Here is a 22,990-nt window from a genome sequence, read left to right on the forward strand (position 1 = left end):
TCAATGTAAAAATGGAATTAATTTATCATTAAGCTTCTCCTTAAATCTAAAGCACATCACAACATGTTGTGCTGTTTTCTCATTTTTAAAATAAAGGCTTTCCAAAAATAGATAGCAGATTCTTATCTTAGACCCACTCCTTAAGAGTGGCTTTCTTTCCAGGTATGTAAAATTGTCCTTTGCCATATCCCAGGCTCATTAAATCCAGTTCTTCATAAGGTAGCGTATTCTCTATATAATTTAGAATCACAATCCTTAAATACAGTATTTTCCCCCAAATTATATCCATACATATTGAATTGAATCCAAAACAAACTATAACCGAACAAGACCAATCATGTGAGTTAAAGAATCCCCAAATTTCTTTTACTGCAGCACCAACATGTCAATCCTTTTTAAATATTCTTTGGGAAGTACTCAAAAAAATCTTATTTTTTGGTGAATTAATTTCATTTTTAAATCAGAGGAAGTGTATTTCACATTTTTTAAAAAACATCTGAACCCACTGATTTTCCAGAATTAGATATTCCAATTCTTCTTTCCACAGCTGAAATATCTAACTTATACTAATTTTCTTTTTACCTTTTTAATATTGTACCATATAGAATTCCATGGTTGGTTTCTGTTCAAATGCAGCATCGCTTAACAAGGCTAAAATTTCAGGTAAATGGTTTTGTCAGAATGATGAAATTAGCACTGATGCAATGAATAAACTACCTCCCTTTCCATGTATGCATCTAACATTGCAGCAAATGTATAAAAGGGATAAAGGTTTCCTTTGTCTGGTCATGTCCAACTCTAGGGGACAGTGCTCATCTTCATCTCTTAGCCAAAGGAGCCAGCATTGTCCAAGGACACTTCCATGGCCACGTGGTCAGCATGACTATAAGCTGAAGCGCATGGAATGCTGTTACCTTCCCTTCAAGAGATGCCTCTTTATCTACTTACATTTGCATGCTTTTAAACTGCTAGGTGGGCAGGAACAAAAGGAGTAGAGCTTGCATCATACCATTTCAACACTTGCTTTGTCACTTGCTCCGTTTGGCCCCCTTGCAGATTGCTCTTGATTCTAACCACTACTCACTCTGTCCTTTGGAGGGAAACTAATCAAGAAGAGAAGCATCCTGAAATTAAGGAGAAACTTCCTCACAGTGAGGACAATTAACAAGTGAAACAATTTGCCTTCAGACATTGTGGGTGCTTCAGCAGTGGAGGTTTTTAAGAAGAGACTGGACAGCCACTTGTCTGAAATGGTATGGGGCAGGGCTTTTCAACCTTTTCACAGATCGTACCACTTTTAGGATATGGCAATATTCAAGAACCACCAGTCACCTAGCAAGGTATCAAAAACCTGACCAAAAAAAGAAGGAAAAAGTGATAAACTACAGGTAGTCCCTGACTTACAACAGTTCACTTAGTGACTGTTCAAAGTGACTTATGACCATTTTCCACACTTATAATAATTGCAGCATCCCCAGAGTCACATGATCAAAATTCAGACGCTTGGCAACCGACTCATATTTATGATGGTTTCAGTGTCCCGGGGTCACGTGATCCCCTTTTGCAACCTTCTGACAAGCAAAGTCAATCTGGGAAACCAGATTCACTTAACATTCGTGTTACTAATTTAACAATTGCAGTGATTCACTTAACAAATGTGGCAAGAAAAGTCATAAAATGGGGCAAAACTCATTTAATAAATTTCTCCCCCTCCTCCTTTTATATCCTCTCTTCTCTTCCCCTTCTTTTATATCCTCTCTTCTTCCCCCCTTCCTTTATATCCTCTCTCCTCTCCCCCCTTCTTTTATATCTTCTCCTCTCCCCCCCCTTTTCTCTTTGGTGCACTTCCAAGCTGACTGCTCTCCTCAAGGCTGCACTTCTCCATCTCTCTTTCGCCATCCCCTTCTCTTTCCCCCGTTGTCTTTTTTTCTCTCCCTCTCCCGCCAAAACCTGCTCCTTTTAAAGCCTCTCCTCTCTCTCCCCCTCCTCCTTTTCTCTTCCAGGTGCGCTGGAAGCACCGATCAGCTGGAGCTGTGTGCGCCAATCCTGGGCTCTCAGTAGAACCCAGGCAACACCTCACGCAGCTCCAGCTGACATTCCCACAAGCCTGTGCAGCGCTGCCGCCTATTCACCTCATCCACTTTTTCACTTTTTTTTACACTTTTTTACAGTGCTTTAAACCCATCCTACGTGTACCACCTGCCAGGTGCCGAAGTACCACCAGTGGTACGTGTACTACCAGTTCTAAAGCACTGGTATAGAGTCTCCACCTTGAACAGGGGGTGGGGCTGGAAGACCTCCAACATCCCTTCCAGCTCCATTCTGATTAATTGATTGAAGGTGAAAGTAAAGTCATCAGGGGTCAGCCCTTCAAGGAAGTCCGTATAAGAAGCCAAATCATGAAAAGTAACACTACCTTTGTTCTATGGTCACAGTAAAAGAATCTTCAGGTCTGAAAGTACTTCGCTCCTTCTTTACTGTCAGCATTTTCAGATAGACCAGACAGGAAACATGACCAAATAAGCAATTTCTGCTTTATTGTAAGGCTTTATTGTAAAGCTACATTAAAAGAATCTTGCAAGTCTGAAAGTGCAAACCTCTTGCAGTCTCTTTTACAGTCCTGAGAAGTTAGAGACTTCCCTCTGAGCCTTCTTTTCCTCCATCCATCTCTATGCCCACTCTTATCTGACTGTTCCCAAGGCAGCATCTCTTCACCCTGTTTCCTCAGGTCTTTCTCACATACCATTACATCTACTTTTTGCTTTCCAGAAAACTAGGGAGGGTCTCTTCTGATACCAATAAAAGAGAACATTTGCAGCTCAGGGTTGAAATGAGGGGTCCTTGGTGCTCTCTGAGCTTGGTTGTTGTTTTACAGACATTTCATTATCTTGACTAGGTAACATCATTTGTGCTATGGCATCATCAGGTAGCATTGATGAGGTTATCTAGTCCAGGGCTTTTCAACCAGTGGTACGGGTACCACCTGTGGTACATTGGCACCTGGCAGGTGGTACGCGACCATCCTAGAAAAGTGGTAGCAGGGGACGGGAATGAGCTGAACAGGTCGCAGTACCGCACAAGCCTGAGCGAGGGACGGCTGGAGCTGCAGGGCTGTCAGGGCTCAACGGAAGCACCAGGATCAGTGCCAGGCTCCAGCTGCAGCTCGGCGCTGATCCTGGCGCGTCTGCTGAGCCTAGAAGAAGCGCCGATCAGCTGGAATGTTGCAGCATCTCCAGGGTCTTGTGATTTACATTCAGATGCTTGGCAACTGATTCATATTTATGACGGTCACAGTGTCCCAGGTCATGGGAAGTGACCAAAACCTGCTGCAACCATCCAGCAGACGGGGGGGAAAATGAAAACCAAACACCCCCCCATCCCACCCCCGCTGCCAAACCTCAACAGAAATGCTCACAACCATGAAAATCTCGGACAGGAGGAAGAGCTCTGCTGGGCGGGCAGGCAGGTGTCTTGCTCGGCTGTGGCTTGGGGGGCACTTTTTTCAGTGCCACTGTAACTTCGAACAGTCACTAAGCAAACTGTTGTAAGTCGAGGACTACCTGTACTTCATCATTTTTTTCCTTTTTTTTGTCATCAAGTTTTTGACCCCTTGCTTGGCAACTGGTGGTACTCGGATGTTGCCATATCCTAAAAGTGGTACAGTGGGTAAAGAAATTGAAAAACCCTGATCTAGTCTTACTAATGAAACGCCTGCAAGAAAACAACCAGATCTCTTCTGAGTCACTTCTCATATCCCTTTTCCTTCTGTAGGCTGAGATAATTTTTGCATGATGGCTATTCAGGCTACAGGTCTTCTTCCTGTCTCACCAAAAGAGCCTTGGTGGAGCAGTGGGTTAATGCCTCCTTAAGTAACACCAGCTACCTGCAATTAGTGCAGGTTCGCATCCCACCAGGCTCAAGGTTGACTCAGCCTTCCATCCTTCCGAGGTAGGTAAAATGAGGACCCAGATTGTTGGGGGCAATAAGCTGACTTTGTAATAATGCCGCTTGGGGGGGGGCGAAAGCCCTAATAAGCAGGCATATACATAGAATGAAGGCTACTGCTAAGCTTGTAAGCCACCCTGAGTCTTCGGAGAAGGGCGGGATATAAATGGAATTAAAAAAAAATCATTCCCACAGACCATTACATTAGGATATATGCAGAAGAAAGATGTTGTCAAGACATGTTTGTATTTTGGTTAGATGCAAGTGGGCAAAATCCTACATTTATCCCCAAATACTTTCAGTGATGATACTTTATTAATAAACGGTTACAGGCAGCAGAAAAAGTGTTGTGAGAGATCATATTGTTATATTTTTAGCACAGAAAATGGCCCGTTTCCACTTGCCATTCTTTATAAAGTCAGCATGGATTTTCATACATTGTGGAGATCATTAAAGCTACTCATTACATTTTATTCCTAGCTCAAGGCTTTGTTGTTCCATCCCACTACCACAAATCACAGGATTTTCTGGTGGTGGGTGTTGTTTTTTTTTTTGTACTTGAGATAAATCCATCAAACCATTTATGAAAGCTTTGGGCATAAAACTAAGGAACTTTCTCTGCATCAATTTCACTGTGTGGAAACTGTATAATATCTCCCTGCCTATCTACTCCTCTCTTTATCCAATCAGTATATGGTGCATATTCATCAGGTTAGGACACTTCTTTGGTTCTAAAATACTGTTGGCTTTAGATCATAAAACATTTTATAGTGCAACAGAATTATTAAATTTAAAGGTGCATAAGACTTTTTTCTTTGCTGAAATAATTGGAAATTCTCTTGGACTAACCAAAGACATAAACCCAGCAAGGATCCATGTTCTATCGCAAAGCCTCCAGATAGGAAAGCTCATGCTTTTTTTAACAGCAAGTTCATTTTTGGACTAGGCTTTGAAATAGGAACAATTATAGCATATAAACTGCAAACGGGCAAAGTTGTAGAATGAGCTATGGAAGCTCTTCAATGCTCAAGAGAGTAAGGAAAAAAAATAGTGAAAGAGAACTAAACCCAGCGTTTCAATTCTGGCAAAAGAATTAATATTTTGCTCTGAAGTCAGACATCAATATCTAGTTCTTTAAAATGATCTATGAACCATGGCTTTAAAATGGGCAGTGCTACCTTGGTTGTTTATTGCGCTTTACTGGGAATTTATTGCAAGCCATTTAAAAGCTTTCAATGAAGCTGATCATAAAATGTTGGTCAGTATAGAGACTTACCAAGACTGCTGATGGTTCACATCTCTTAATTGAATTCTGGAGGAAATCCAAATAACCTGAGATCTGTTTGTGCACATATACAGTTCCATATGCACAACTGGCACATACTGGCATCCCATCCTTTGCACTATACTCATTGGAAAACAATTCTCAGCTATCCATCCAGAGAATGCCAACACCTGGCATAAGGGGAGGGGGCATTTGGACCCAGATTGTTGGGGGCAGGACCCAGGACCCAGATTGTTGGGGGCAATTAAGCTGACTTTGTAATAATGCCGCTTGGGGTGTGTGTGAAAGCCCTAATAAGCAGGCATATACATAGAATGAAGGCTACTGCTAAGCTTGTAAGCCGCCCTGAGTCTTCAGAGAAGGGCAGGATATAAATGGAATAAAAATAAAAATAAATAAATAAGCCTATTCTTCCCTCAGGTCCCCTTTCTCTTTTGCCAGTGTGTCTGCTGCCAAAACATAGTGCAAGGATACAGCCTTTCTTGCTATGGTGAAAGGTCTTACATTCCATTTGAACTACTGCACTGTATAGTTCTTAATTCTAAGTGTACATCCAAATGTTTTAATGAGCAGAGGCAAATACTGTGTAAGCCCTTACCCTGTTTGGCCTTCTTTTCCTTACTGATAATAAGAGGCCACTCTTTGTGTGCAGAAGACTGTAGGAATGCAAAACTTTAGAAGGCTTCTCTTTTCTTTTCACAGCAGAGTAATCACAACAGCTGAGAAAGTCATGCTGTGCCTCTTCCTTATGATCTGGTTTACGTTTCTCCTCACATCCATTTAAATGAAATTGCTTGGCTTGCCTGATAGTGCTTCTGCTCTGTAGACCGTTACAGTGTTTACACTGAACCATGAAGACACATGCTGCTTGCAGATGACGAAACACCAGTGCCAATAAATTAGAGAAGTGAAGAATTACTTCAGGTGATAGATAGTGTTATTGGGACTGTCTGAACCTTGGCTCAAGTGTGAGGTTTGATTCCTTCAGAATTCCTCAGAGTTACATGTGCATTAATGAAGTTTCAGTCGGGTGAGGCACCCTGTGGCATTAGCTATCTTGGCATGCGAAGGGGAAATAACCTGAGCATCTCTGAATTAAGTAAGAGACCTTTATTTGAAGGGCATCAAACTAAGTTTTAAATAATTGTTGGGTATGTGCAGCTTCCTACCACCACCTCCTAGGTGTAATACAGAAGCGAGTTCTGTATTTGAAAGCTGAATTCTTTCAAAGACTCCCCTAAACAGAGTCTTTTTCAGTTCTTACACGATTTATTCATATCAAGCCCACTGCTAAGTCTTTGAGCAGAAGGAGGGTTTCCCACTCTCTCCCTGGGGCATTCATGAAGAAGAAAAATATATCCTACCACTAGTTGTGAACTTCTTACAGTTTTTATTTTTATCATTAAGAAATGCATACAAAGATAGGAACAGGCATAAGAAGAGCTCTAAAACCATGCTGAATGTTTGAATTCAATGCTCAGAGCTGGTCCTCTTCTCACAGACGGTGTCAGGCACAACCAACCAGATCCACACTTGAAGAGTTCAGTTAGCTACTTTATTGCTCAAGCCTGTACCCATTATCTTCTCAGATTGACAGTTTGCACCTGGGTAAAACTAGATAAGGTTCAATGGCATTCGGGGGGGGGAGATCAGACTTCACCCTCTAGTGTCCACATAGAGATTCTAGAATACGTCCTGTTTGATTCCTCCCCTGGCTTGGCCAGTCTCTCTCCTACACACAGTATATTGAAAAGTCTCCCAAAAGATTCAGACATTTCAAAAATCCCACTACATGTTGACGCTATCCAGCTCTCCCAACTCTGTTAAATGAAAACTCACGGTAATTGCACCTGTGTCACGTAACTGTGTCACGTAAAGAGCCTTGGTGGAGCAGTGGGCTAATGCCTCCTTAAGTAACACCAGCTGCCTGCAGGTTCGAGTCCCACCAGGCTCAAGGTTGACTCAGCCTTCCATCCTTCCGAGGTAGGTAAAATGAGGACCCAGATTGTTGGGGGCAATAAGCTGACTTTGTAATAATGCCGCTTGGGGGGGGGCGAAAGCCCTAATAAGCAGGCATATACATAGAATGAAGGCTACTGCTAAGCACATTGATTTGTGCTTCTAAGATTTCGCCCTGAGTCTTTGGAGATTAAATGGGATTTTTTTTTTAAAAAAAAAACCTGTTCTCTTCTGATTATCTTCTTGACTAGGCCTTCTCCCCACTTCTCCCCCAGCCAAACCCATGGGCAGTTCCTTCACAGGTTGAATTTCCAACTCCTCTGACTCTCCACGTTGCTTGAGTTGTTGGACCAGAATTAGTTGCTCAGAGCCTCCTGCCTTTACCTCTAAAAAGGTACATTTACCTCTTGCTCACACACAGTCTTTTTGCCAGCCAAGGAGAGGGGCTGCTGCTTTCAAATAACCTTCTCTTCTTCTTCTTCTTCTTCTTCTTCTTCTTCTTCTTCTTCTTCTTCTTCTTCTTCTTCTTCTTCTTCTTCTTCTTCTTCTTCTTCTTCTTCTTCTTTTTCTTCTTCTCCTTCTCCTTCTTCTTCTTCTTCTTCTTCTTCTCCTTCTCCTTCTCCTTCTCCTTCTCCTCCTCCTCCTCCTCCTCCTCCTCCTCCTCCTCCTCCTCTTCTTCTCAACTTATAGTAAGGATCTTAGATATCTTGCTCAGATAGCTTTCGGACATCTCACGAAACTGGCCTGTTTTTTCTCGTTCTGTTCCTCCCAGCCACGAATAACCTTTAGGGGCTGGGGTCTATTAATCTAGAATCAGTAGACCTAGGGAAAGCTTCCCCTCTCTTTCCAAAATCTCTATTCGTATTCATCTACCATTTCCTGTACCCAGCAGTTTAACTATTTAGCTTAACCACATTACCAACTTCACTGGAATTGTTGGGTTGCATGTATACATGTTCAGATATAGACACACATGTACGCATACTGTACCTCCAGCCGACACATTCAGTGGCTCTTTTCAAATAAATTGCCCCTCCCTCTATTCACCTTTGCAAATACTACCACATAATCTCAAGTTAAATAGTCATGTAGGAACCATTTTTTGAACTTCTGTTACTTTCACGAGTGGCCTGCTACTCATTCAGACTAGTGCTACTATGGATGGAGTCAGATGGTAGATAGTAACAAACCCATCTGACTGGGTGGACCATGCTGAAGAAAATATCACCTATCTTCATTTCCGTGCTGGATCTCTGATGTACAAATTGGTGCATTTAGTCTCAGATGACAAGAGAACCATTCATCACTGAGCTTTTGAGTTTCTATGACCAGGAATGGCAAAATTTACCGTTTCTCATTATAGCTTGGTTGTAATTTGGAACTGTGCAATGGATACTAATGGGCATTTCTTGAGGGCGATCTCAGTTGAATGCCAAGCAGCTTTGGCTGTTTTTTTGATGCAGCTACCACATTGGCTCTCACAGGTTTGAAAGGCAATAGAAGATACTAAAGATTGCCAGACATTGGACTTACATTTTGTCCCCTGTGTGAATCCGGGGGCTGTATCCAAGTTCTATGAAGCAGTCTTTCTGAAGAAATCGGTCTCTTGTCCTCCCTCTTGCAGTCATATTATGTGTTTTCCACGTGCAAGAGATTTTGGCTGTCAGGATGAAAACACTGAAAGAGTGAATCGGTTGCCTCTTTTCTCTGGTGTATCTAATATTTGCAAGCAGCCACGTACAGTACAAATTTGGAAAGACAGAGTCTGCGCATTTGAAGTCAGCTAATCAAATAGCCTGAAGGGGTGAGAGTTCAATACCGGAAAATAGCACCCTAATTATATATTTCTCAGAAAATTATCTCCCAGTTGAATTGATTGCCATTATTTATTTTACAGCAGATAATTTTCCAGAGCTGTTGGCTGTGACTGAAGACGGCAGTCTGTTCCCTGTTCAGTATGGTTCAGCTCACTGGTCTGAATAGTCTGATGTAGTTAACTGTATAATAACATTCACTGGTTTCCATGTTATACAGAACAGGTGAGCCTCTAAGAGCAGTGTTTCTCCACTTTAGCTCTTTTATTATGTGTGGACTTCAACTCCCAGAATACTCCAGCCAGGACTGCTAAGGTTGCAAAAAACTACTCTAGAGAATTAGTGGGTAAGAGATTTAAGCTTTGTTGGCTGGGTTGTTCTATGAGTTGAAGTCCACACATCTTAAAATGGCTAAAGTTGAAAAAACTGATCTAGAAAGTTAGAGGTAAGAAATTAGATTTGCCTAAACAAAGGCAGTGATGGCAGTGCCAATTGTGTATATTAAAAGGCCTATAATATCAGAGGCAGAAGGGAATGAACTAGTCTTGGGCCTCTGGTCTTTCTATTCAATGTCTGGGATCAGCAACAGAATCATCAGTAACTATTTTAGAAGAATATATTTTATTTTTAAAACAAGAATGCAGAGTGTTGACCTCTAGAACAGGGGTGTCAAACTGCCGGCCGGCAGGCTGGATGCATCATGCCAAAATCGCGCCCACCCCAGCTCCGGCAATGGGGAAAAAGTTGTGATACATCGCGACACGTCACATGACATTGCGAGTTTGACACCTCTTCTCTAGAAGATGGTATTTCTAATCACATGCAAATGATTTTCTGAATGCTATGCTTGGGAAGTACTTAGTGCCAGAATTTTACAATGCAGAGATGCCATTTATACCAACAACCCCTACTCATTCAGTTCCAAGGCCAAACAACACAAACCAAAAGGTGTGTTAAACTGAGGAAAGGGGAGGGTGGGTTAAAATGACTACAAAGGGTATTTGAAGGGACTGCACCTTTTTGTCAATCGAGAGCAGTCAATTATTTTTTTTAAAAAACCCTTAGATTTCTATGTTGTGTTCTGTGTGTAATGGTCTTTACATGAGTTTGAGCCTAAAGGCCTAGTTCAACTGTGCTTGTTAAATATCTGGGAAGTATAGCTGAGCTTTTCAGTTAATTTGACCCAGCTGATTGTATGAATCCCATAAATAATCTCACATTCCCCAAATTCCAGGAAATTGGAAGGATTGATAATACTCAATTCTTCAGAAATCTAAAACTTATAAGTGACTGTGGCATGCTGTTATTTCAGTTGGGGCTTAGCATGCTGCCAGAATCCAGTTTGTAAACTATGAGTTAATCTGCTGTGGGAATCCAGTCTCTTACCATTTCAGTTTAGCGTCTTCAAATTGAAATCAGTTGCTATTGATTTCATGGGAAATTTCTTGGCAGCAGTAGAGAAGTGATTTTCCATTCCTCCTCCTTGGATTTTTCCACTTCCCAGTTTAGCCGACAGCCTTGGCATTGATAGTTAAATCATGGCTTACTAATATTTATGAATCTAATTGCTGCCTCTATGCAGTTGGGCAGTCACATGGGAAATGTTCAAAGTATGGCTAGTTAGGACACTGTTGATCCTTTCAATTTCAGGTCCCTCATCTTGCATGCTTGCTTTGCAAGGAAAAAGAAACCAAGTGTAGTTACACTTAATAATAATAATAATAATAATAATAATAATAATAATAATAATAATAATAATAATAATAATAATGGAATAGGAACAGCACAGGAAACAACAGTATGGTTAGGTTCAAGTAAATATAACTTGGCAATATCATTTCTTGCCATGAGCCCATGAATTTTCCTCTGTCTTCTCCCCCAGCCAAGGAGAGAAACGGATTTAAGTCATCCCTAGCAGCATTTTCTCCCTTGTTCTAAGTTTGACCAACAGCAGCCTCAGGGTGGGGGGGATGATAAATCTGGTACGTTTTGTCATCCATTACATTGGAGTTAAGTTGCAGGACTGGCAGTGAGGTAGAACCGGGTAGTCCGAGTAGGCTAACAATGCTGGTCTAGTTTCCTCCAATGCAAAGGTAGCACTTCAGTATGAGAAAGACCCTTAAGCATAGTATTCCTTGTGTAAATAAACACAGACATTATATCTAAACTACACAATAATGTTATTGTTGTCCCTTTGAGTCAGTGTTGACTCCTGGTGACAGCCTGTACAAGTCACTGGAGTTTTCGTTGCAGAATTTTGGAAGTGGTTTGCCCTTGCTTGCTTCTTAGGGCTGAGAGGGAGTGACTGGTCAAAGGTCACCAAGCTGACTTCATGCTTATAGCAGGTCTAGAACCTGATCTGTAGCCTGGTGCTTTAGCCACTATAACCAAGCTAGCTGTCTTATATGTTTATACACTATATACTGTATTTACATATTTACAATGAATGTTTAATCCACCACCCCATAAGAAAAAAAAAAAGTGCCTGGAGGGAGCCATTCCAGTAAGGTATTTTCATAAGTATGTAATGTTCTCTTTCCAGGGCGAGTTGCTGAGTCCGTGTCGGTGTGACGGGTCAGTGAAATGTACACATCAACCTTGCCTGATCAAATGGATCAGCGAGAGGGGATGCTGGAGCTGTGAACTGTGTTACTACAAGTATCACGTCATTGCCATAAGCACAAAGAACCCTCTGCAGGTAAAGGTACTAGAGATTATTCCAAAGTCTTTTCCTTTTGTTGTTTTGGCTTTTCCCTGCTTTCTGTATTTGCACTGTTGGTTATACACATGTGAGCTTTTTCATTTTATGGTGCCCTGTGTGTGGTGAAGAAATGGACCATTTACTTTAGTTACTTGTTAGAAAACACATCCATGTGACCAGGGTGAAAAATAAATGGAGACTTCAAAATAAAATACTTTGCCAAGGAAACACAAAAGGTTTGCCTCCACAAGATTGTCAGCTGTGGCTTTAATCAGTTCAGGGGACAGATAGTCCAAAACTAGATTCACATTTGCTAACTTGCACAGGTCTGAATCAGAGCACCTGCTGTTTGCAATGGGGAGGGAGAAAAAAAAATCTTTTGGTGAATATGAAAGTTTCTTTCCATTGTCAGTATCAGGCCCTGAGGCTGAGATGGTGGGGAGGCTGAGTGGTGTTCTGCACCGCAGTCTAATCTGCTCATGCTGGTTGGAAAGTCTGGATTTCAGGTCCTGCCTCGGGCTTGGGATGATGCTGGATGCTGGAAACTGTTCTGTCTGAGCATCAGCAATGATGGGCTGCCAAAGGCAGAATGGCTCTCCATCTTTGTCTCGCAAAACGCTGGCAAGAGAAGTGGAGGAAATAGAAGAGGTCCATCCTCCTCTTCTCTCCCCTTATTTCTCCTGCCATCAGGAGTTGGGAAAAGGAATAGGAGTAGAGTTCTGACTATTACTAGTATGCCTTTTTGCCACACTAGTAGAGTCCTGACTCTCTTGCTGCCCAAAGCCCAGCAGCTGAGGACTACAGGGGTTGTCCATTGCAGGTGGCCAATAGGAGCAGGACAAACCTCTGCCTTTAAACTCAGGAAGATTCGGCTCAGAGCAAATACTGTGGCAAAAGTCAAAACACGGCATTTCTGCAGTGAAGCAAAGAAAGCACCAGTATGAGCCACATTTGGGATAGCAGTGATGAGGTGAGATGAAGGCAGGATCATCCATTCATATTCTCCAAATCCATTTCCTGAAGTATTACCAGTCTGCATTTGGTGGACAGTACAGAAGAACTCTGATTCAGATCCGGATCTTAGCCAAGGGCAGCAGAATGAAGGATTAATATCCTAGAACAGGGGTCTTCAAACCTGGCCCTTTTATGACTTATGGACTTCAACTCCCAGAATTCCTCAGCCAGACACGCTGGCTGAGGAATTCTGGGAGTTGAAGTCCACAAGTCATAAAAGGGCCAAGTTTGAAGAATCCTGTCCTAGAATAAGGAATGCCGGCGGGTTATTCCTAGGGGAAGAGCGTTCTCTGTGGGCGCGCCTGCCCTCTGGAATGATTTACCCGAGGAACTTAGGACCGTCCCCCGATCTGCGTTCATTTCGCCGGGACCTGAAAACCTGGTTTTTCGATCTATCAGGCCTGGACTGAAGGGGTTTTAGCTTTTTTAAACATTGTTTTAAATGGGCTTAATTAATTTAATGTATTTTAATTCTATATTATCTTTTATATTGTATTTTATGCTGCCCTGTAAACCGCCCCGAGTCCTTCGGGAATAGGGTGGTATAGAAATTTAATAAAATAAAATAAATAAATAAATAAATAAATAAATAAATAAATAAATAAATAAATAAATAACCTAGCCACTAGAATATAAAACGAGACCAAAGCCCACTTGCTAGTAACACTGATGATGTTATCTAGTTTGGATAATGAAATCTCTGCAAGAAAACAACCAAGCCCTGAGAGCACCCAGAAGCCAAGGCTCAACCCTGAACTTACATATACTCTCTTCTGTTTGCAGTACACAGTGAAATGTGATAATCCCCTAATATTTAAACAAAATATTAGGCACTACGTGCTGATGTTACAGACTTCTTATCATTTCCTCTCCAGCTACTGCCAGATAGCTCACTTAGAACCCAGAACTGAACTAGTGGAAAGCATGCATGCCGTCCTGTTGCCCTGGCCAATTTAATTTATAGCAACTGCACAATTTGATCTATTAGAATCTGCAAGTCAGCTAAAATACAGAGACTCCTGAGACATACTCCACTTGGTTCTGAGGCACACAGTGTGGAGGCAACAGCCTTCCTGCTTGAAACAGTGCCCTCAGCAATATTATTCCTGTTTAACTTGTTCAGAACAGAAATCTCTGCTGAATTCAAAGTTAATGTATCAGGAACTGAAAATTGTCATTCTTAATGAAAGGAAGCAGCCCTCTGCCTCATTTGCAGCATGCATTTCACAAATTATATTTGCATCCCACTTTTCTTCTAAAGAGTTGAAAGTAAACATATGTTCAAAGTCACTATTGGGTCATCACAATAACCCCTGGTGGGTGGGAAGGAGATTTTGTGGCTGTGTGGGGTCTCTTCAACAGATCTCAGCAGTTTAAAACCATCTCTCTTATATGATCTCTGTGTGCTGTATCACACCATCACTCATGGAGGGGAAATATATGCAGGAACACATAGCTGCATGAGAACAGATGCAATTGCCAGTAAGTAATATGTCATTTTGAACTAGAATGCCATTAAAGACCTGAATAAATGATCGATAACATGTCAATACACACACGCACACACCAAAGTCTACAAATATTCAATAGATCAAATGAATGTGATCTTTTTTTCACAAATAATGTTTATTGTAGCGTTTAATCAACATTTTAATTTACGGGATAAACTAAATCTTCCTTTGTTTCTCCTCACCCCTGCTTTTCTTAATTCCACAGAATAAGCAGCTCTAAACAATTAGTTTTAAAACAAAGAGAAAAAAATTAAAAATGTCATTCCCCCTGAGAGAGGAATTTAACACAAATATATAAAAGGATTGTGTCTGACTCCTTCAATCTTGACTTTTTGGGGGTCTTGTTTAGTACCTCAATAAGTTTGAAAATAGTCTGATGGCACTGTCATGAAAGATGTTGTGATTCAGGGTCAGCCTGTGGGTTCGGCAGTTGGGTCGGATGATTCAGAGGAGGAGGAGGAGGGTGTTGAAGAGCTTGCTGATGATGGCCTTGAGGTTCCGCAGAGCCCTCAGCCGGGCCCCTCCCACCTGGTCACGACGGAGACCCAGCTGTGTGAGCCTGACAGCGTGGATGAAGATGACCCACAGCTGGCCCTGTTTAAGGACGCCCGACGCAGGAGGCAGTCAATCAGGAGTAAACAGAGGAAGGCAATGGGGCACCTCGGAAGGAGGCAGAGAGAGGCCACGCCCTGAACTGTATTTAAGGGGAATGTGTGGGAGGGCTGGTTTGCTGAAGGCAACCGCTTGGATAGTTCCTGTTTCATAGCTCCTGTTTCATGGTTGGTGTCTTGTCTTGCTCTGTTTTATGTTAATACATTTGGCAGGCTTTATTCCAGCCTCTTGCCGTTTGTAAAGGGGTTGTCCCTGCTTTTGCTGCAGGGCCGGTAGCAGGCTGGTACAGAACAAAAGATACCTTTTCATAACACAATTGCCACAATGGGCACTATTGGTGACAAGACACAAACAGAAAGATAAATGTATACAATGAAGCTAAAAGACACAGTGGTGGAGTTCCTGCTCCAAGTTCAGCCCATTCCACAGAAAGATAAATAGTTGAGGCTAAAAACAGGTGAAGAGGTTTTTCACTGGATATGTGTGGTGGCTCTGTGGTTCAGTTTGGGCTCGATTTAGTGATCTGGAAAAATGCCTAATGTATCTTGGACTGCTTAAAAGATTCTCTCATTCTACTCAGAGCTAAATCTAGAGTGAACATTGGGGCCTGACTATCTTAGGAGATCCCCAGAAGGTTTCATTATTTAAACCGTATGAGAAGCCTAGTGGTGGGGATAACAGAAATGGATTTACCAGGAGTTTCAGGAGGGCAGTATCTTGAGATCATGCTGCTGAAATTTGGCAACAAAATTTCATCAGTGTGATTAATAATAATAGATTCACTACCACTAACATTGTCGTTGTAATGATTCCTCTGTTAACAGTGTTGAACAATCAGGCCATGGCAATCAAACATGTCTGCCAGGCTATCGCACCTCCTTTACATGGACAATATAAAGCTGTGTAGAAAAACATCATATGAAATAGAATTACTACTCAGCAGTGTCATATCTACAGCCAAGATATTGCAATGGACAGATGTGCCACACCCACCCTCAACAAGGAAAAAACAGTGAAAACTGGAGGAATCAAGTCGCCTTCTGGAAGTAACATGAAGACTCCAGTTGAAGATGATCACTACAAATACCTGGACATCCTTCAAGCTCTGAACATCAAGGAGACTAAGAAGAAAATTGGAAGTGAATAGATCAAGAGAACAAAAAAACCCAAAGTCAAGGAAGGCAATACCATCAAGGCAATTAACACCTGGGCAATTTCAGTCATTAGATGCACATCTGGATTAATGGACTGGACTCAAGCAGAACTAAAAGCCCTGGATAGGAAGATCAGAAAAATAATGAGGAAAAAATCATGCCCTTCACCCATGCAGTAATAATATTGATAGAACTACTTACCAAGGCAAATAGATGGGTATGGAATGTTGCAAGTACATCCAATAGTTTGTTTATTTATTTATTTATTTATTTATTTATTTATTTATTTATTTATTTATTTATTTTATTGGATTTGTATACCGCCCTATTCCCATAGGACTCAGGGCGATTTACAGGGCAGTTAAAACCATGAATACAAAAAATTAAAAACAAATAAAACAATTAAATTAAATTCAAGCCCCAAGAGTAAATCTAAAACCCAGTTAAATTAACAACCCCACAGTCTGGTCCAAACAGATCAAAGAGCCAAGTTTTCAGGTCCCGGCGAAATGAGCGAAGGTCGGGGGACAGTGAAGAAAATGCACTGAAGCTTACTTAAAAATACCATGAAGGCTTACTCAGTATTTTGGAAGTTCTCTATCTTGTCTTCTTGGTTAATCCTGGAGTCCTCCCAAAGAGACTTTGTTATTTGTTTTATAGGAAATATAATATTCACCTCATGCCTTCTTTCAGCTGCTTGATTTTTACTGCTTTTCTTTCTTCTTGCTCCCCATATTTTACTGATTGTTGTTATTAGCTGCCTGAGCAGCGTGTTAGTGCCAGAAGGAAACAATGTAAACTTAAGCATTCCTATAAATATGCATCATCAGTCTTTCTGAGGGGGAAAAATCTGAATGGGTAAAATTTAAAGAATTGGATAACTGTTGATGACATTGTCTTGAAAGGCTTTTTTAAAACAGAGGAAGTCCTTGTAACTATTTTGACATATTAAATAGAATTAAATTGCATTTGTAGCTGAAATTGCCACATGCATGAAATACAGTTTGCACATTTCTGATTGGTGGGTATCTGGAGTTTTGTGCAACGTTTTTCAGCTTTAGAGTAGTGAATGTTTTATTTTTTAGCCCTGTTCTTTGCTGTATAATGATGACTTTTGAGAAGAAACCTGCCAAATTACACACAAAAAAATCATGCATTAGAATTTAGATGGTGGGAAGGAAATAGGCATTAGATTGTTTCAATCTATACTGTATATGTCATTATTCAAAGGTTAGCTTCTAAGATGTCATAATATCTTTTTTTTGTCATCCTACCAGTATTCTAAACCAGCAAAAATAACAGTAGGGTTTAATATGATCTCAATGCCCTTTTCTAGGCTCCACTGGTTAGGATCAAAATAATACTTGCTTGTATTTTGAAATGCACCAATTCAGTCTCGGAAATTGGTTTTGCTTGAGATATTATAGCAAGCTGTAAACATACCCAGCTTGAGATAAAATTTAGTTTGGGTTACCTCAATGCACACTGCTTCCACTTAAAAAACAATTACCCCCCTACTCCCTACTCCCAATAAAACCAATTGTACAGGTTCCACAGTGATTTCCAAGGAAACTTCATAATGTTTTAAGAAATCTTCATTTCCCAGTAGCCTTGTATAGCCATGTAGCACACGAGGCAAAGCAAAATTCCCACTTACTTCAGTGATGTGGCCATTTAACTTGAGATGCTCAAATTAAATGAGCATGTTCTAGCCCAAATGGCTATAAAAAAAACCTCTCAGCTCTGTGAGACAGGTAATGTTCTTGCATTTCTCTCTGGTGGAACTAATCAAAACGTAATCTTAATAAGCAAGCTATCTGTGCATCTGCATAACAGACTGGAAGGCTCATGAAAGAACAAAAGGTTATTCCTGTGTCCAGACGTGTGCCAAAGAGTCAAAGAATGATTCTATACATTCAGTATTCATTGGAAACAAGAGGGAGAATGAGCAAGGCTTATGGGACAATTTAGAATGAAACAACCTAAGGAAAAGCTCACAAAATGCAACTCACAAAATGTAAGCCCTCAACTTACAACTACAAGTGAGCTCAAAATTCTGTGCTCAGTGAGACATTTGTTAAGTGAGTTTTCTCCATTTTGTGACTTTTCTTGACACAGTTGTTAAGTGCATCACTGCAGGTGTTATTTAGTAACCCGGTTGTTAAGTGAATCTGGCTTCCCCATTGACTGTACTTGTCAAAAAGTTGCAAAAGGGGATCACATGACCTGAGGACACTGTAACCATCATAAATATGAGTCAGTTGCCAGGTGTCTGAATTTTGATCACGTGATCATGGGGATGCTGCAACAGCGGTAAGTGTGAAATATGGTCATAAGTCACTCTATTGCAAGTTGAGGACTACCCATCTCCCTCCCTCCCTCCCTCTTTTTCTGGAGGGAGAATGCTCCAAAAATCATACAAACTCTGGGACTAAAAGACCTCTGAGGTCCCTTCCAGCCCTAGGATTCTATGTTCTCTGCTCAGTTGATTAGAATAAGCAGAAGACGAGGCACATGAACGTTATTTTAAACAGAGTCAAATGCAAGGATCGTGATTGTTTCATATAACCTAATTCAGGGTTCCCTAAGTGTTGTTTAATAAAACTTCTAACTTTTTAAAACTTTTCAATAAAAAAATAAAAATAAAACTTCTAACCGTGGATTTGTTGTCTTGGAATATTTTTTTTACAATGAAATAAATTATTGAGTTCAAGGAACTGGTAAGAAACAACAGGATTCAAGAAAATCAAAGCGGCATTGTTAGAAAAATACTAAACCAGATTTCACTGCACCTTGAAGACTATGGATAGAGAGAAATTTTGAAGAGAAATGTAATGTCACGTGATTATAAAGCTGTCGCCCAACTCGATTTACTGTTGAGATAAAAAATAAGGAGCAAAGGAGCGTACCATATGCTATGAAAATGGAATAAATGAATAAACAGAATACAGTGAAAGAAAAGGAGAATGACTCCTGAGTTGTAAGTTCAAAGCTAGCTCCTTTGTATGTTAGCTTAATAGGAAATATTTAAGCGATGCGATTGTGAAATGTGATGTTACACAACTGCATTGCTTAGCAAGAGAATCTCAGTATTGTTGTAAGCCCCAGACATGGAGGTTGTTAAGCAGAAAGTGATGGGAGTGCCAGGTAAGGAGTATAGGAGTGCCATGGGTAGGAGGGGAGGTAGGGAGAGGGGTGCAGCAAGTCAGGTGCAGCAAGGTCATGGGGTGGAGAGCATGGACGAGTGCAGGAAAACCAGGAGACTTGCCACATTCCCTACCCCATTGACTTTGCCCTGAAGTTGTCTCAAGATTGGAAATATTGTAGAGATACAAGATCTAGCCTGCATTCGTTCAGCTGACCACTGGGTGGCAGCAAAAAGTGAGGCTATTCTTATCACTTTGCTGCCATCTGCAGCTCAAATATGGAGGTTCTAGGATAAAGATGGGGAGATAAAGGGAGATTTTTTTACCACCTATCTTGTGATTGTGTCTAGCAGAATGAGGAAGAGGTTATTAAGAATCTTGATTTTAATTGTAATACATGTAACAATTCTATTTTTAAAAAAAATCAGGACAAAGACTAGATAATGGTTGCTGCAGGCTCTGTACTAAATAGCACATAAGCAAAAAGATGTTCATGAGAGCATGATAAATTTGGAAAGAAGCCAAAGGTCAAGGACAGAGAAAGTGCTACTGTTTCAGCCTACTACTTTGGTGATTTTTTTTAAAAAAATGTTACCTTATTAATATCCCAAAACAGGGATATGTTTTTTTCCTGTGTTAATGAATCCTTTAATGGTAGGTTTAGGCTGTAGGATTTCTCCAAAATACCCAATAAGCAGATTTCTTTTTCTCATTTTTCAGAATTAAATATCACAGATGTTAATAGATGAGCTAATGAAAAAAACTTCATTTTATTTATTCATGCATTCAATTGATATAGCTACCATCTCAAACAAATGACTCTGGATGACTAACAATAACTAAATAAAACAGCAAAAAGCCAACAAAAATAGATTATTGGCAGATCAGATTTTAAAAAAAATCCATGAAGATATTTCAGCAAAATTAATTCACGGACATTTTCACACACACACACACACACACACACACACACACACACACACACACCAAGAACAGAGCCGTGTTTTCAGGGCTTGCAAAAACAACAGGGTCAGGGCTAATCTGATCTCCAGGGATTGTCCCAAATGTTATTTTATTTCCTCTAATTTACAATATATTTGTTTGTTTAGTAAAAATAGTTTTAACCATTGCTTAATGCTGGGCTATCAAGGTGACACAAAAGAAGTATGAAAACCAAGATATATTTGAATATAATGCAACAAAATCATGGCTATTATTATCAAAATTAACATTTCATGTTTTAGTAGTCTTTTTTAAAAACCATGGAGTTCAACTAATTCCTAACCAACCCTTAAGAATGCAGCCAGATAGAAGTGTAGAAAAATGACAGGACAGGGAGCACTAACGCTGGAGGGATAACCAGGGCAGGAATTAATACTGTCTTTTTCCAGATGCTGTCGCTAATTCAGAATTGCTCTTTCTTCTGGGAACTACTGCATAACAATGAAGTCCATTTGGTTTAAATTGCTGTTGCAATCTTGTACAAAAATCCATGTGGAAATGTTATTGGATGTTAATTAGCATGTTTGGTGCCTATGAATCAGGAATTAATTCCATTTATCTCTCTTTTTTTCTTCCTGGCTTGTTTGTTGCTGCCTTCCTGTTGCCTGGGGCCTTACACAGTGGCAGACCATTTCTCTGACTGTCATCGAAAAAGTTCAGATAGCGGCAGCCATCTTGGGTTCCCTTTTTCTTATCGCCAGTATCTCGTGGCTTATCTGGTCAACTTTCAGTCCATCTGCTAAGTGGCAGCGCCAAGACCTGCTCTTCCAGATCTGTTATGGGATGTACGGCTTCATGGATATTGTCTGTATAGGTGGGTGAATGAATCTCTCAAAGTATGGGAAGTAGTCAGTTGGACTTGACTCTAAAAAGTCCCTGGGTAGAGCAATTGCTACTTATCTTCTTGACAGGGCATAAAGGAGAAAGTAGAAATTAAGGTGGATAACTAAAACATGTGGATTAAAGTAGACTAACCAACTCCTCTGCTACATGCTAGCTCTTCTTGTCAACCATTGTAAACCATCTAAAAATCTTCCCCAGTATGAGATTAAACCTATATTAATTCAGAATCAAAGTGGGTAGTTCCTACTGGTTGAAATAGCCTATAGTTTCTCTGTTAAACTCCATAAAATAAGATATGAAATAGTTAAGATGGTGGTGACTATTCTCGTTTATGCTCCTACCTTTGTATACAGAAAAGCTTAAATACATTTGCTTCGTTTGTGGAGAATGTATTTTTTAAATTTTTAGACATGAGAATATTTATAAAAGTCAGAATGAATCCAATAATATTTGATGCTGGAAATCAAATTCTGTTCTATTCTGCAATGCTGGTTAAGGAGAGCTTTTATTTTACTCCTTCAAAATCTTACAAGTGCAAGTTCTGATATTGTCTCGGATGGCATAACTGAAGCACAGCCTATTCTGATTCCTAAGATTATTGTACCTCCTCTGTGCAGGAACACGCCTCTCCCTGCTTTTGGTTTTCTGCAAAAGAGAAATTTAACTGTAGGGTTGGGGTCACTGGGTTTGTTAACATTCCTTTTTTATGTATGGTGGTTAATACCATTTGAACTGAATGACTGGGTTCACATGTTACAGGTAGTTCTTGACTTATAACCATAACTGCGCACAGAATTGCAGTCATAAATTGTGGTGGTCATTAAGCAGATCATCATATGACTGCTTGGTTTTATGACCTCTTTTGTGGTGGTCATGAAGCCAATGCCATGGTCATTAAATGAGTTTGTTTTCCTCTGTGTCTGTTTTTTGCTGGAAATCAGAAGGAAACCAGCGAAAAATGCCAAAAATTATGTGTTTGTTGTATTTTTCCAAGTGTCCAAAATGCAATCATGTAATGATGTGGCCCTCAAAACTTTGAAAAAGTGTCCTAGGACCTAGGTAACTCTGGAGAGGTCTGTCAGAGCATGCACAGTCTTATTGCGCTGAGGTAACCCAGGAGTAATTACGCAAACAGTGGTTTGTATCAAATGGTGGTTTATATTACGCTATCTACAAATATACTCTAGGAGCAAAATACATACACGTGGTAATACAGCAAATTCCAACACACAGCAAACTGAGTACAATACACAGGAAATGGATGAGAAAGACTCCAGCAAGGCCTTCCCTTTCATACTCAAGTTCTTAAAGGCATACAGACTCCTGCTGAGTCATTCCTAACATTGCATCATTCATTTCATATTATACAAGCATTGTAACTTTGAATGGCAACCGGTCAATAAATGAGGACTGCATGTATACCATGGTGAACTGAAACAAAGCATATTTAAAGCTAGTATCTAACCATTTTGTTGCAAGCTAGTAACTAACAACCATCTTTCTTTTTGGGAGCCTGGAGGTCATGGAATTACTAGCAGTAGCAATAGCACTTAAACTTATATACCGCCCCCTAATGCTTTACAGCACTCTCTGGACAGTTTACAATGTCAGCATGTTGCCCCCAACAATCTGAATTCTCACTTTACTGACCTGGGAAGGATGGCAGTCTGAGTCAACCTTGAGCCCTATCAGGATCGAACTCCAGGCTGTGGCAGAGTCAGCCTGCAATACTGCATTCTAACCACTGCGCCATTGTGGCTCTTCATTAAGAAAGCCACAGCAAAAGGCAAGGCCAACTAACACTTTGTGCAACCATAGAATCCCAAGAGACAACACATAAGATGGTATTACCTCCTATCACATGTATAAAAGCTGATTTAGCAAACAGTTGAATCTTCTTGCAATGTTGGCAAATGTTTTTCACAGAGGTGAGAATAATTTTCAGGGGGTATCATGCAGTCTGCACAACCCACAGTTTTCTCCTCCATCTGCTGCCCACCACAG

General features: G+C 40.6%; 1 protein-coding gene across 1 annotated transcript in view; it reads left to right on the plus strand.

Annotated features, from left to right (window-relative positions):
• The window catches only part of MARCHF4 (membrane associated ring-CH-type finger 4), a gene marked incomplete at both ends in the record, with an annotated part of 150,280 nt that overhangs the window by 109,824 nt on the left and 17,466 nt on the right, over positions 1 to 22,990 (plus strand). Inside the window, 2 exons of the mRNA XM_083349877.1 lie at positions 11,546 to 11,707; positions 20,765 to 20,957. Of these exons, the coding sequence (XP_083206003.1) occupies positions 11,546 to 11,707; positions 20,765 to 20,957 (355 nt within the window). The remainder of the gene's footprint in view (positions 1 to 11,545; positions 11,708 to 20,764; positions 20,958 to 22,990) is intronic.

This window comes from Vipera ursinii (genome assembly GCF_947247035.1).
Source record: "Vipera ursinii genome assembly, chromosome: 1".
Taxonomy (NCBI): domain Eukaryota; kingdom Metazoa; phylum Chordata; class Lepidosauria; order Squamata; family Viperidae; genus Vipera; species Vipera ursinii.